The sequence below is a fragment of the Camelus bactrianus genome, chromosome 1 (genome assembly GCF_048773025.1).
Source record: "Camelus bactrianus isolate YW-2024 breed Bactrian camel chromosome 1, ASM4877302v1, whole genome shotgun sequence".
In the NCBI taxonomy this organism is placed as follows: domain Eukaryota; kingdom Metazoa; phylum Chordata; class Mammalia; order Artiodactyla; family Camelidae; genus Camelus; species Camelus bactrianus.
In genome coordinates this window covers 58,716,791-58,732,432 of record NC_133539.1, presented here as the reverse complement: position 1 = coordinate 58,732,432, position 15,642 = coordinate 58,716,791, and the positions used below count along the sequence as shown (strand labels likewise).

At 51.4% G+C, this 15,642-nt stretch overlaps 1 protein-coding gene across 4 annotated transcripts in view; it reads left to right on the top strand.

Moving 5' to 3' along the window:
- The window catches only part of ADCY5 (adenylate cyclase 5), a 141,431-nt gene that overhangs the window by 120,458 nt on the left and 5,331 nt on the right, over positions 1-15,642 (top strand). For all 4 annotated transcript variants that reach the window (XM_074364778.1, XM_074364777.1, XM_074364775.1 and 1 more), the window contains exons 13-18: positions 4,943-5,059; positions 5,496-5,660; positions 8,459-8,634; positions 10,718-10,747; positions 11,814-11,946; positions 14,847-15,110. In XM_074364778.1, coding sequence (XP_074220879.1) covers positions 4,943-5,059; positions 5,496-5,660; positions 8,459-8,634; positions 10,718-10,747; positions 11,814-11,946; positions 14,847-15,110 — 885 coding nt within the window. The remainder of the gene's footprint in view (positions 1-4,942; positions 5,060-5,495; positions 5,661-8,458; positions 8,635-10,717; positions 10,748-11,813; positions 11,947-14,846; positions 15,111-15,642) is intronic.

The window sequence follows — 15,642 nt, the reverse complement described above, 5'->3', positions numbered from 1 at the left end:
ATCAGTTGGTAGCAAGCCAGTGCATTGAGGTGAACTAAATATTCACTAGATGTTAGAGCTACAGTCCAGGTTGAAGTTTTTAAAATAGCCTGCAGTTCTTCTCCTGGCCTCTGGGTGGCCCCTGTGGGGCTCCTGGTCCCATGGTCCCCAGGAAGCCTGTGTGCATGTACTGTTCCCCAACCACCTTCTATAAAGGTTTAGCATAACTCGTAACTTTTGTTTAAATCAGTCATTATACTTGTGATTGCAAAACGATGAAAGAAGCCATTCAGCTGATGGATAGGGTGATCAGAACTGAAATGGTTTAAGCAGCACTGGGGCTGGGGTGGGGGGTGAAATGGCAAAATTTTAAGCAGGCAAAGATTAGAAACCATGTTATACCATTTCAGAGTAAGATACTCATGCTGGTGCCAAATCACTTTCCACAGCTATGAAACCAAAACTTCCTTTAATGGGAAATAAGGACTTTTGTTCATATTGGCAACATAGCTCTTTAAAATGCAAATATTAACTAAATTTTCTCTTTTTTAAAAACATTTTTTTATTGATTTATAATCATTTTACAATGTTGTGTCAAATTCCAGTGTAGGACACAATTTTTCAGTTATACATGAACATATATATATTCATTGTCACATTTTTTTTCTCTGTGAGCTACCATAAGATCTTGTATATATTTCCCTGTGCTATACAGTATAATCTTGTTTATCTATTCTACATTTAACTAAATTTTCTATTGAATTTAATAGCTTACAAAGCACTTTCAAATGCATCATTTCACTGGGTCTTCATAACCACCCTGAGAGGTACATATTCCTTGTTTATCAATAAAGAAACTGAGGCTCAGAGCCCTTAATGACTTCCCCAGGATCACACAGCTAGTAAGACTGTGTGAGCAGGATTTTTTTTAATGGGTGCTTTATTGAGACATAATTCACATACCATTAAATTCACCTTTATAAAATTGATAAAATTATAATTCAGTGATTTTTAATATATTCATGAAGTTATGCAACTATCACCACTAATTACAGAACACTGTTATCATCCCCCAAAGAAACCTCATACCTGTTAGCAGTCACTCCTCACTCCTGCTCACTGCAGCTCCTAGCAACCTCAAATCCACTGCCTGTCTCTATGAATGTGCCTGTTCTGGACATTTTGTATAAATGGAATCATACAATGTGTGGCCTTTGGAGACTGGCTTCTTTCACTTAGCAAATTTCAAGGTTCATTCATGTTGTATCATATAACAGCACTTCATTCCTTTGTGCAGATATACCACATTTTGTTTATTCCTTCATCAGTTGATGGGCAGTTGGGTAGTTTCCACTTTCAGGCTATTACTAATTATGCTGCTATGAACATTGTGTACAAGGTTTTACATGGACTTATGTTTTCAGTTCTCTTGGGTATGTACATAGAAGTATAATAATTGTTGGTTCATATACTAACTCTGTGTTTAACATTTTGAAGAACTGCCAAACCGTTTTTCAAAGCAGCTGCACTATGTTACATTCCACCCAACAGTGCACGGGGGTACCCATTCCTCTACATCCTCACCAGCACTTGTTATTGTCTGACTTGCTGATTACAGCCATCCTGGGGAGTGTGAAGTGGTTCCTTGTGGTTTTGATTTGCATTTCCCTTGATGACTAATGATGTTAAATATCTTTTCATGTGCTTATTGGTCATTTGTATAGTTTCTTTGGAGAAATGTCTATTTAAATTGTTTGCCCATCTTTTAATTGGGTTATTTGTCTTATTGTTGAGTTGTAAGAGTTCGTTGTTTATTCTGGTTACAAGACCCTTATTAGGTATATAGTTTGCCACAATTTTCTCTTATTCTGTGGATTGTCTTTTCACTTTCTTTTTTATAATCATTTTTTAATTTTGGGGTGAAGTAATTAGGTTTATTTATTTTTTTAATGGAGGTACTGGAGATTGAACCCAGGACCTTGTACATGCTAAGCATGCACTCTCCCACTGAGCTATAATCATTTTTAAGTTATGGTAAAATTAAAATTTTCCATTTTAACCACTTTAAAGTTTATAGTTCAGTGGATTAAGTACATTCATATTGTTGTGCAACCACCACCACCATTCCTCTCCAGAACTTTTTTATCTTCCCAAACTGAAACTTTATACTTATTAAACAATAACTTCCCATTCTGCCCTAACTCCTGGCAAACAACATTCTGCTTTCTGTCCCTGTGAATTTGACTACTCTGGGTATCTCATATAAGTAGATCATATAGTATTTGTTCTTTTGTGACTGGCTTCTTGTACTTAGCATAATGTCTTCAAGGTGTCATCCACACTGTAGCATGTGTCAGAATTTCATTCCTTTTCAAGGATGAATAATATTCCATTGTATATGTATACCACATTTTTGCTTATCCATTCATCCATTGATGAACAGTTGAGTTTCTTTAAATTTTTGGCTATTGTGAATAATGCTGCTGTAAACGTGAGTGTACAAATATCTGTATAAGCCCTTGCTTTCTGTTCTTTTGGGTATATACCCAGGAGTGGGATTGCTGGATCATATGGCAATTCTATGTTTAATTTTTTAAGGAATTGTCATCCTGTTTTCTAAGTAACTGCATCATTTTATGTAACCACCAGCAATGCACAAAGTTGGTGAAGATGTGAAGGTCCCAGTTCCTTCACATCCTCACCAACACCTTTTTTAAAACTTTCTTGATGGTGTTATTTGAAATACAAAATTTCGAAGTTTTGATGAAGTCTAGTTTATCTATTTTTTCTTTTTCACTTGTGCTTTTGGTGTCATATCTAAGAAACCATTGCCTAAATGAAAGTCACCAAGACTTACTTGTATATTTTCTTCTAAGAGTTTTATAGTTTTAGCTCCTACATTTAGGTCTCTGATTCATTTCAAGTTAGTTTTTGCATATGGTGTGAGGTAGGAGTCCGACTTCATTCTTTTGCTTGTGGATAGCCAGGTGTTTTAGCACCATTTGTTGAAAAGACTGTTCTTTCCTCTTCCAGTTGTCTTGGCTACCTTGTGCAAATCAATCAATCATAAATATGAGTTTATGTCTGGACTCTCACTCTCCTCCATTAATCTCTGTGTCTATTAAGCAATATTTTAATCCAAGCTTATCCTCTCCAAAACACACATATTTTTCCTCCTACCATGTTAGTAGATTCAGTCAGAGTGTCTCCTTCATTATTCCCGAAGGAAATGTTTTTTTCAGAATAATGCCGCAGACTTGATGACTCATGAGCACGGCTGGGAGGCACCCCAGCCAAGGACATGGAGTCCAGGGTCTTCACCACTCAGCCTGGAGCCTGAATGGCTCACAGGCCTCTGCCACTGCTGCAGTCCTTCCTGTGAGGCTTTCCTTCCCTGTGGTCCCTTCTTTCCCTCTGCCAAATAGGGAATGGCTTGTTGGAAGGGTGGAGGAGGATTTGGGAAATGATATACTGCTTTCCTACATGCACGCCCAGCCCAAAGCCCAAGGCTGCGGGGTAAGCAGGGCAGTTACTTGGTGTCAAGAACTGCAGAGGGGCTGAGATGTGCTTCTGCCCTACTCACAAGCTGTAAGTTAGCTCTTTGCTTTTTCATGGATGCTGGCAGAAGTCATAAGACTCCTGGGTCAGAGACAAGAGACTTTATTACACAGCAAGCAGCACAGGCATCAGCACATTTGTGCTGGTTCCCAAAAGCCCCCTGGGGGCAACCTGATGGACCCTCATGGACACCCTGCAGGGGGTGAGTTTGGGTCACAGCTGAGGAACACTGGACCAAGGGCCTGCACTTGCTAGCCTTAAACATTGTCACACACAAGCCGATCCTCTCCACTCTGGGAAGGAGCAGTCACACAACGGTCACCCTGTGTTCCCTTGCCTGCGTGGCTGCCTGTGTGACCAGCTACAGCAACTCTCCATACCAGAGGGTGGGTAATCCTTGCAGTCTGGCACACTCAGCCAGAATGTGCAGGTGTGCTCAGGTTCACACAGGAAAAGCCACGCCTAGAACCCAGGTCTCCAGGCTCTTGGCCCATTGCTTTTCCCCCCACCTTCCTCTGCCCTTGGGGGTTTCCACAGGACACAGGGCATTTTTGCAACAGATCAGCCTCACCAGGAGGCATTAGGGTTGGTAGGATGGGGGAAGCACTAATCCACCACTTGGCTTCTCTGGGTCTGCCAACTTCTTTTTCAGTCTAGGTTGCTTGGGAGATGAAGAGGACATGGTGGCGAAGGCCAGCGGTGTCAGATTAGGTAGACACATCATTTAAGTACCAAAACTGCAGTGGGTCTGTGAATAGACATCCAGTGTGTCTAGTTGAAGGAAGTGTGAGAAGATTAGGTGAGGGAAATAGCGGATCCATGAGGGTCCTGCTGGAAGAAGAGCTCACTTCATTCACATGTCCTGGGCCCTGCCTCCATCACACACACTGTTTTGCCCCCTTCTCACACGTCCATCCCCCTTGTCCAGACACCAGGTGCTGTCTGAGTCCTCAGACCCACAGCTCCCCACTTCTTCCAAGAAGCCTTTTGACCCTCCGTGGGAAAGTTCTGGGCCCCTCCATGATGCCTGCACTGCCAACTCCTGCCCTTCCCTGACTGTAACTCCAGTCAGCATGAAATTCACACAGCGGGTACATGCACTTTTCTTCTGATTCCCTGTTAGGGTGAAGGTAGTACATTTCCTTTCGTCCTGCCTCTCTCACCTGTGAGGTCCCCAGGTGGACCCACTCCTGGCCAGCTGCAGGACCCAGAAGCAGGGTGCAGTGGTGCAAGGCTGGAGGCTTGTATACAGGGAGGGGGTCAGGAAAGCCCCTGGAGTTCTGCTGGTGAGAGACAAAGGAAGGGGGAGGGCTGGTTCCACCAAGCTCCTCTGTGCTGGTGTGTGGAGTCCCCACCAAATTCTATTCTATCTCTCTCTCCTTCCTTCCCCCTGCCCCCGGCACAGCTCTTTCCAGCCCCGCTGCAGACCCTCTCCAGGAAGATCGTGCGGTCCAAGATGAACAGCACCCTGGTGGGGGTGTTCACCATCACCCTGGTGTTCCTGTCGGCTTTTGTCAACATGGTGAGTGGCTCCACCTCCCCCGACTGCCTCCTCAGCCCATTGGGTGAAGCCCAGTGGAGCCCTGTACCCCACAAGCATGGGCTGGGAGACTTTTCCCCAGACCCCAGAGCTCTCCCTCCCTGGAAATTTTTATTTGGGTTTGAGGTCAGATTTGGCTTCTAAAGCCTCTTGTGTGGGCTTTAGTCCTCACTCTCAAGGCTGGAGGAGCTCAAGGCTTGAAAGACTCAAGAAAGTCCATCCCCGAGAGAGGTTTACGAGCCCTGCCCTAGACAGCTGGGCAAACCTTGCCTGTTCCTTGGCTTCTTCCAGGATCCTCTCCTGTTTTGGTCAGTGTCAGGCTGGCCCTGAGACAAGGGGATGGGCACTCGCTGCGCTGCCCTGTGGAGATGGGCTGCCCTGGCCTGGCCCCACGTGCTGACCTTGTCCTCTCTCCTAGTTCACCTGCAATTCCAAGGACCTGTTTGGCTGCCTGGCAGACGAGCACAATGTCAGCACCAGCCAAGTCAACGCGTGCCACGTGGTGGAGTCGGCCGTCAACTACAGCCTGGGGGACGAGCAGGGCTTCTGCGGCAGCTTCTGGCCCAACTGCAACTTCCCCGAGGTACTGGGCAGGGAGAGGCTGGCTGCAGATCGGGACTTCCCACCCCACCCCTCTCTGCCCTTGACTGCTCTGATGGACAGCCAGGCGCCCTCAAGCTCACTGCCATTCCAGACACCTCCTTTCCCCCAGTCTCTCTCACTCTACGTGCTGGACACTAGGGAACAAGGCCAGCTTTAGTATAATAGTAAGAGTAATAATAATATAGCTATTTTTTATAAAGTACTTACCATGTGCCAGACACTGTGCCAAGTGCTTCACATACATTTACTCATTTAATCCTTCCTACAACCCTATGATATAGATAATATTATTATCTCCTTTAAACAGATGAAAGGGAGGCACAGAGAGGTTAAGTACCTTGCCTAAGGTCACACAGCTAGTAAGTGGCAGAGCCAGAGCTCCCACCCAGGTCATCTGGCTCCAGAGTTCTTGCTCTTAACCTGAAGGCAGAGCTGTTTCTAGACCCTCAGCGTCAGCAGCATACCTGACGCTGCCTCAGGTGGACCTACCCAACCCCTCTGCTGGAGGTCGGAGAGCAGAGGGGAGCAAAGGGAGTCCAGTCCCAAACCAGTACCACCATCAAGCTCACCTGTTTCAAGTGTAATTCAGTAGCCTTTAGTATATTCACAAACTTGTGCAGCCATCATCATAAACTAATCTTAGAATATTTCCATCGCCCCAGAAAGAAATCGCTTACCTGCACATAATTAGGTTTAAAAAATAGCACCGAGAACCAGTAGAGAGCAGCTTGCATTCACAGGTGGTACACGGGTGCTGCGTTCACCTGGCCACCCCCCTGCACCCCCCCCCCCCGAGCAGTTTCCTAGCGAGCAACAGGGCCAGGCCTCCAGCCCCAGCTCCATGCACTGGGTGATTCCCACTCCCCGGCTCCCTCCTGGGGCTCCCGTGAAACCTGTCAGAGGTCGGCAGTTTTTGCCCGATTCTGGGGAGAGGGCCTGTGCTTTCATCTAATTCCTACAGGGCCCGTGACTCACAGCAAGGGTCTGGAACTGCAGTGAGGGCGCCACAGGCTGTCACAGTGCTGGCCTCCCTCGCCCTGCCCAGGGAAGGGGGCTGTTCTGACTCCCCTCTACAGGCGGGGTGAGGGAAGCTCAGGGAGGGGTAGGGCTCCCTGTCACTGGTGCTCGCCTAGACCAGCGCTTCTCCACCTGGCCTTGGGCTCCAGCAGCTCCGTGTTCCAGCAGCAGCCCGGGGCAGGCTGGGTAGGCACCTGCCCTACACTCCCCCAACCCAGTTCCCTCACATCTGGCCGAGATCCCATGGGAGCTGCTGCCTGAGAAGCAGAGGCTGGTTTTGGTTTCGCATTTGCCCCCTTGGTGGTTGCTCCAGGAGAGAGTAGGGGAACAGAGCAGGGGCAGCAGGCCTGGTCTGGTCCCTCCACTTCAGCCCTCACCAGGTCGACCAGTTTCGGGCCCCGCGGATCCCAAGTTCTACCAGCTACAGACCTCTAGGACTGACCTCCCCCCTCCACCTCAGGTGTCATTCTGATTCAAGAACTCCTCACAGACCGCGAGGTGGAACTTAGCATTAAGTCCTGGCCTCCTGGATGTCTGGGGCCAGGGTCTGACTGGGAATCTAGGCTGACTCTTGGGTTCCCCTCCTCATCCCCCGAGGACGGGATTATTATCCCTGGGGCTGATTTATCTGGGTCTGCCCTCCCTACTCCTTCCTCTGCCCCGTTCCTATTGATGAGTTGAAGCTGGTCCCTCCCCCTTCCAATCACCAGGGGCTCCTGCAGTTCTCTGGGTTCCTGAAGACCTAGGGAGGCAGAAGGTCTAACCTAGGGGCTACCCCCACCACCAGCCAACAGTATTTTGCCTCCAGCCCCAGGCAGCGAACAGTGAGTTGCAATGTCTGATGCAGAAATAATGAGGCTAAATTGAAAAGAAAGAACAAAATAATAGATGCTGACGTGTCTAGGATTACCATCAGGGGACAACAGAGCAGACCCGGACTTCTTGAGATCACCTGGTTCAGCCCCTTGGCTTTCTGAGAAAGAAGCTAAGGCTCAGGGACCAGAAGGGACCTCCCCAAAAGACAGGGAGGACCACAGTCCCTCATCGCAAATCTCCTGAGTCAGACAATGTTTTGGACTTCGGGATTTTTCAGATTTTAAAAGGATACCTCACACCCCAGTGCAGTCTGAGCAGCACTTGATAATGAAACACGGAAATATTTCTGCAGTAGAATGTATGACTTCCTGTCGTCACAGGAAGCAGGATAAAGGTGATAATTCACATCACATCAGTAGGTCAGTTTGGCCACCGAATGAGGTCAGTTGAGGTGTGGCCACCACATCAGTTAGGAAAACACTCATTTTTCAGGACTTTGGATTTAAAGTTGCAGAGCAGGGGCTGGGGCATGCGCTCCCACAGGTACTGAGGGCTCCAGGCACTGTGCCAGGGACTTCATGTCCTGTAATCGGCACAGTGAGCCCATGAGATGGGTTTTGCATACAGGGAAACTGAGGTTTAGAGAGGTTGAATAAATTACCTAAGTCACACAAACAATCCGTAATGAATCAGGGCAGAAACACAAGCCTGCCTGAGCCTGGAGCCCTGCTCTAACCATTGGGCCCTACTGCTGGTTCTGGCCCAACTCAGCCCCACCTTCTGGTTCCTGACCAGGGCCCCTCACATCACAGCACAGGTTTGCATCAGCAGAAACATCCCCAGACCAGGCTTCAACTGAGGCCCGCATAGACTGCAGGGATGCTAGGGGCGGTCCCGGGGGCAGGAAGGCTGCCTGGGAGCTGAAGCCCTGCCCTCTCTCCACAGTACTTCACCTACAGCGTGCTGCTCTGCCTGCTGGCCTGCTCCGTGTTCCTGCAGATCAGCTGCATTGGGAAGCTGGTGCTCATGCTGGCCATCGAGCTCGTTTACGTGCTGGTTGTCGAGGTGCCTGGTGTCACACTCTTTGACAATGCCGACCTGCTGGTCACCGCCAATGCCATGTAGGTGACACCCACCTCACGCCCTCCACGGGCTCTGGGGCATTGCAGAGAGGCAGGAAGAGCAGGAGCTGGGCTGCAGGGGGCTTTCCAGGGTAGTGTCCTTTTGCTCCCAGCGCTGACCACCTGGGCAAAGCAGCGTAGTGTCTTGTTTCTTCCCCTCCCTCCCTCCGCCAGTGGTGGAGGTGGCCTCAGGGCTACTATGTCCCCCTGTCCTTCTGTCTCCAGTTTCCTACTCAGTCCTGACCACCGGCCTCTGAATTGTTCCTCATTTGTCCAGGGCTGCCTCTGATGAGCTATTTTCGCTTAACTGCCATGTACCTCAGGCCCAGAGGGGTCAAGGTCCAACAGAGCTGGAAAGCAAGGTCTGTGGAAGCAGAGCAGCAGCCTTTGTTGTTCACGGACTCTTGTTCTGTTTCGTGCCTTTTGTCCTCATGGCAACTCAGCAAAGTAGGCAGGGTCCCCATGGACGGTTGGGTAGTTTGTGCACTGCTCACAGGCTCCTGGCTATGATGGTGAGTGGTTAGGTCCCACCGGCAGGAGGTGGCAGGCATGGGGGGTGTGCCCCAGGCTATCCAGCTAGTAGTCAGCCTGGTCATATAGTGACAGATGTCAGATTTCCAAGGGAAGTGGCTCCATGAGGGGAAAGAGCTCTGGTTTTGGGCCAAATGGAGTTTGAGTCAGCCTCAGACACACATTTGGCTATTTTTCTGAACTTCATTATTTTTTCCCAGTAAAATGGGAATAATACCCAACGTAGTACACTGTAGGTAGAGTGAATGATACATAGTACACTTTTCTTCCCATTACTGTCCCCACACACATCAGAAAGTGCAAAACATGTGACCCACAGGCCTGTGTTCCCTGAGAAAATGCAGCAAGCTGTGCTCACTCTGAGTTAGAGGAAGGGACCTCTGCCTCTGTCTCTTTCCAAAATTCTGTTTGAGCGCCTACCCGTTCCAGGCACTGAGCTCGGCAGTGGAGAGACAGTCATGGATAAAACAGACAATAACTCCAGTGTCAGAATTGTTACCTTCCGGTGCAGATAGTGTCCCCTGAGAAAGTGAAGGTGTAATGAAGGATCTAAGTCAGATCCAAGGAAGAACTTCTGGGCGGCCGTGCGGGGCTGTGGGCAGATGACAGGGAGAAACTAGCAGTGGGAGCAATGCAGCTGCGGTCCTGCGGGGACAGGAGAGGGAAGAGGCCTGCCCTTCTACGGGCGGACCAGGGCAGGAGCGGGGAACTTTGCCTCCTCCTTCTCACCCGCCCCTCCCCTCCCCACAGCCCGTCCTTCCTCCTGCTGAGGTAGCAGCAGAGAATGGAGGTCCTTTCTGTTTTGGGAGACCCTGGTGTGGTTGTTGGGCAGCTCCGTCCACTAGATAGATCATGCAAACCACGGATATAATTTAAAATTTTCTAGTAGCTGTATTAAAAAGGCAAAAGAAACAATTTTGATAATATTTTTATTTAACCAGTATATTAAAAATAGTATTTTAATATGTAGTCAGTTTAAAATTATTAACGAAACAGCTAACATTATTCCACACTAATTCTTCACAGCCTAGTATCTATCTTACACTTACAGGACAGTTTAACTTGCACTAGCCACATTTTAAGCTCAGTAGCCGCATGTGGCCAGTGACTACCATACTGGACAGTGCAGGTGGAGTATTTCTATTCCTCTGGGTGGCAGTGACGGGCTGGAGAGGGGGCAGGCTTCTGCCCAGGTGGATGTGCTGGGGGCCTCAGGGTCCCAAGTGAGGGCTGGGTGATTGGTGATCATGGTGACCAGATGCTAGTTGGGGCCAGGCTTTCTGCAAGCCTCCCAGACTAAATGTGACCTTGGATGGGGAAGAGGAGGCTGCTGGGGATGGAGCGAAGGAGCAACAGCAGAGAGGCTGAAGTATTGGGCACAGGGAAGCAGAGCAGCATAGGGGGGAAGCAGGGTTGGGGAGAAGCAGGGTGGGGGGCTACAGCAGGGGGCAGCAGAGCAGGAGGGGGCATGGCCGATGGGAGACAGAGCAGGGATGGAGGCTGCCAGTGCAGAGAGCAGTCCTGAATGGCCCTCCCCAACTCCTGTTCACAGAGACTTCAGCAACAACGGGACCTCCCAGTGGTGAGTTGAAGCTCTTTCTCTGAGTTCCCTGATACAGCCCCTGCCTGCCCTTGGCACCGAGCTGCCAGAGGCCAGCGCCCAGGGCCCAGCAGAGAAGGCAGCAGCGCCCAGGTGGGAAGGTGGGCGGTGAAGGAGGAGCCCTCCCCTCCCCAAATACCAAGGAGGCCTCACTGGGTAGATGCCCTTCCTTTATCACCCCAAGATGATCTACAGACTGGTGGCCAGGGTCATCAGGTCCCACAGGTCATCCCACAGGCCTCACCTTAGAGCACTTAGCCTCAGCTCTTCCCCAGGAGCACATGTGGGACCCCAGGCACAGGAGAACAGGTGCCCCCTCTGCCCCTGGAGGCGAGGAGCCGACACGAGGCCTGCAGAGTTTGTGGGTTAGGCCCTGCCTCAGGGCTGATGCTGGACAGGGAGTCTACGCAGCCCTCAAGGTTTGGGCTCTTTGCTGGGACAGGAGCAGAGTTTCGGATAGCTGCTTTTATTAGGAGTATTAATAATGTTAACAGAAATATAAGTAGACAAGAATAGTGACCAGTTTCGGAGTTCCTGTTGTTTGTTGGATACTGTACAGGGAGTTTTGCATGCAGTATCTTTAATTCTTTTCACAATCCTGAAATGTGGGTATTGTTACCCATTTTACAGATTAGGAAACTAAGGTTCAGAGAGGTTAAAAGACTTGCACAAGTTTGCAGAGAGATGGTCAGTATGGCCTGCCTGGCTTCCATGTGCTGATCTCTGTCTTGTCAACTGAGAAAGACCTGGGATGTACTCACTGCCTTTTACGGAGTCTTCATTCATCCCCTGAAGTGACCAGAGGGGAGCTCCCCAGTGATGGGGGAGAGTAAGCCCTCAGGAAAGGAGTCATGGCCACTGAGCCGTAGGGTGAGCAGGGGCTGAGACGGGGCTGCCCACCAAGAAGGCTTCCTGGAAGAGGCACACCTCAGGCAAAGTTAGAGCAGGAGGGTGAGGAGAAGGGGGAACTGAAGGGAGAGGAAGGAAAAAGGCCTTCAGGGGCCCCGAGCCTGGCATGATGTGCCGGGGCATCTACCTCCCACCGCAGCCCTGAGCACGCGACCAAGGTGGCACTGAAGGTGGTGACGCCCATCATCATCTCCGTCTTTGTGCTGGCCCTGTACCTGCACGCCCAGCAGGTGGAGTCCACCGCCCGCCTTGACTTCCTCTGGAAACTGCAGGTGGGTGGTTGGGGGCTGGGGACTGGAGCAGGGCGGGGGGCACCCAGGCCTCACGACACTTTGTGAGCGAGCGAGTTCACGGGCTGGGCTGAGCCTGTGTTCCGCACTAACAAGGTGTCCTGCTCAGGCCTCATCCCAACTGACCATTGCCCCATGTCCCAGTGAGTCGGCTCCCTGCTCTCTGGGGCCAAGAGGCAAAACCCTGGAGGTCCAGACAAACCCACCCCAAACAGTGCTGGGACTCTGATGGGCCAAGGAGATATGCTCTGAAGTTACAAAGACTATGTCATCCAGGACAGAGGGGCGTGGACAAGCACAGCTTGTGACGGGGCAGCAGGGAGGCAAGAAGGCGTGGGGGAGAGGAGCGGAGTAGGAGGAGATGAGCAGGGCACACGGTCCTGGGGTCGTGGGTGCCTTAGCGCAGGAGCCCGGCCACGTGCAGGAGCTGGCACTACAGGCTTCTGAGCAAGGCTTAATGTGACCACACGGGGCTTGAAGACCCCTCCAGGGGAGGATGGATGGAAGGAGCATCAAAGACCATAGACAGGAAGTCCAGCCAGGTGGCTGGGCCCTGGCCCTGGTGAGAGATGGCCTAAGCAGGGACAGAGGTGGTGCTGGGTGCCCAGATGAGGCTGATACCAGCCAGCACTCTGCTCTCCAGACCTCGTGCCCTGAGCCCTGATTGTATCCACCCGGAGGAGGGGAGGCTGCTAGACCACACACAGGGTGCTCCCAGTGCTAGCCACAGCCCCAGTGGCCTCTTACTCCCTGCTGGACCACCTCAGAAAGTGCAGGAGAGAGCCAGCTCTTAGATGTGAGTAGGGGTGGGGCTCATACTTGTTAGTCCAGCCAAGCCCCTTGCAGGGCGTAGCTTAGCCCAGCCTCTTTGCCTCCTCTGGCCTGGCCCCTGTGTGCAGACCACTTCTCTGGCTCATCTGTGACTCACTTAGGTCCCCTCCATCCTCAGCTTCTTAATAAGATTGAGATTAAAGTCTCGGGCTGGGCCAGGAGGCCCTGGATTTCCACTGGATGCTGAGTGAAGATGGGGGCATCTGGTTTTCCCTGCTGTTGGGTGTTCTGCATGAGGTCTGGCTGAGGTGCCCACTGAGGTCTTCACACCTCTCTCCTTGGGGAGGCTCCCAGGAGGCCCCAGCTCTCTCTGGGGGGCTGGCCAGGTTCTGTGGGGCTCGGGGCTGATGTCCCTCCACTCCTCTGCCCACACCTCACATCCCCTCTGAGCCCCCGGGAAGCCCCTTCCAAGATGCTAGCCGTTGTTCATCTCAGTTGTGTTGCAAAGACCCCGAGAAACGGGTGGCAACAAGAGAGAGTGAGCCTGCCACTCCGCGTCTTTGTGACCGGCTGCCCCTTCACTCCCATCCAGGGACCTTATCCAGTTCCCGGGTGCACTGGATCAAACTGAGGCTGCCTGCCAGGCTGAGCAGAGCAGCCTGAAGCTTCACCATAGCCGCCAACCCTGGCTCCCCAGTGCCCAGGCAACAGCAGCTTTCTCGCAGCCCCAGAAGACCTGGATGAGTCACGAGGCAGGGTCTCTCGGGGAGCTGGGGTCTCCCAGGGAACTGAAGCATCCCAGCTCTCAGCCAGGGTGAAGCTCCTAGGCCCGAAACAGCCAAGGCCGTGGGCTCTCTGCTGCAGGAAGGGGTGTGTTAGGGACGAGGACAAGACCCCCTGCAGTCCCCTTGGTCTCAGGCCCCTGGTACCTAAAGCACTCTGGTTGCCTCCCGCATCCCCAGGCTGCAGCCCAGCCCCAAGCTGTGCTGAGGGTTTGGAGATCCAGTTCTCCGTCACTCCCTGCCTGTCTTCAGCCAGGGGAGGCACTTGTATTATTAGTGTTTCCATATGTGGCTGTGGAAATAGGCTATTTCCACTTTTTTATCTTTCCTCCCTGACTTCCTACCCCACATCCATGCATCCCCCCATTTTCATCTTCTTTTATGGGAGGAAGTTTTAAAAAAATAATTTAAACCTTACAGAAAAGTTAAAAGAACAGTGTAAAGAACTCCAGCAGTCTCTTCACCAGATTCCCCAACCATGGTTCTGCATTTGCTCCACATCTGTTCTCTCTCTATTCTGACATGATGCCCCAGTCCCCTCCCAATTCTCCAATTTCTCCCAAAAGCAAGGACAGCCTCTACAGTATCCCCATGTGACCTCCCAGGCAGGAAATCATCAGTACCCGCCCACAATACCACCCCACCCACAGAACCTGTTCATGTTTGTCAACTGTCCCAGTTCTGGCCCAGGATGCTCTCCAGGATACTCTCTGCATTTGGTTGTTATGTCTCCTGTCTTTCTTTGTCTCTCCGTCTTTGTCAGTCTTAAAGAGGTCCTTGTTCTGTGACCCTCAGTCTAGGGCCCTTGTCCAGACTCAGGCCACACTTTCCTGGGGTCAGTCTGCTAAAGTGATCCATAGCAAACTGCTTTTCCGGTTGCATTTCCTGATATGAAGAGGAAAATGGAAAGTGAGGAGCACGTGGGTGGCTGGAGGGCCATTTGGGTGTGGCTTTAGACCATCCTTCTACCCTCCTGCCCCTTCAGGTCCAGGGCAGGCAGGCTCCTTCTGGCCTCTCCTCTGGGACCTGTTTCCACTCAGGGTTCCCTCTTTCAGTATCAACGGTCTTACAGACGTCACTTTCCAAGAGGCGAGCTGGGAGTGGGGGCAGAGTTAGCTACTTACAAATCTTTCTTTTCTGACGGTCAAAGTAAGAGATGCTCTTTATGGAAAACCTGGAGGTAGAGACAGCAGTGAGGATGCAAAGCTGGCACTTGCTGGAATCTCGGGCCTGCATCGGCTCGTGGGCAGGTGGCCGTGCCTTGTCCTAGGCAGTGCCCTGTCGGGCCCTCCTCTGACCCGATCCTCTGTCCTGGTTCCTCTGTCCCAGGCCACGGAGGAGAAGGAGGAGATGGAGGAGTTGCAGGCCTACAACCGGCGGCTGCTGCACAACATCCTGCCCAAGGACGTGGCCGCGCACTTCCTGGCCCGTGAGCGGCGCAACGACGAGCTCTACTACCAGTCGTGCGAGTGCGTGGCCGTCATGTTCGCCTCCATCGCCAACTTCTCCGAGTTCTACGTGGAGCTGGAGGCCAACAACGAGGGTGTCGAGTGCCTGCGGCTGCTCAACGAGATCATTGCCGACTTCGATGAGGTGCGGACTGGCCCCCGACCCCGACACCCCCTTTCCCATCACCAGAAGTGAGCAGAGATGTCAGAAGCCCTGACTGCGTCCCAGACACTGCAGACATTTCCTCCCCATCACCATGTTACAATGGGGAAACTGAGGCCCACAGATGTTAAGTGTTTGGCCTGCAGTCACTACTTGTAAGTGGCAGAGCTGGGGTTTCAGCCCCAGCTGTTTGAACTTGAAGTCTCGGTACCTTGGCTGCCCCATCAAGGCCCCGCCCCGCTGACTTGCCAACCACCCCACCCCATCATCCATCATTCCTTTCCTGCCAGGCAGGGACTCAGCTTTTGAGAGGGACCAAGGAAAGAAGAATTCCCAGGCTAAGGGAGGAGACAGGACAAAGATGCAAAGCCCTGAACAACAGAGGCAGAAACAAAGACATCTTCTTCATTTGTTTATCACTCCCTTGTTGGGCATCTAGTGTGTGCCAGGCCCTGGGGATACTGTGCCCAATGGGACAGTCTCAGCCCCGGGAGCCCACCGCGTTGTGGGTGTG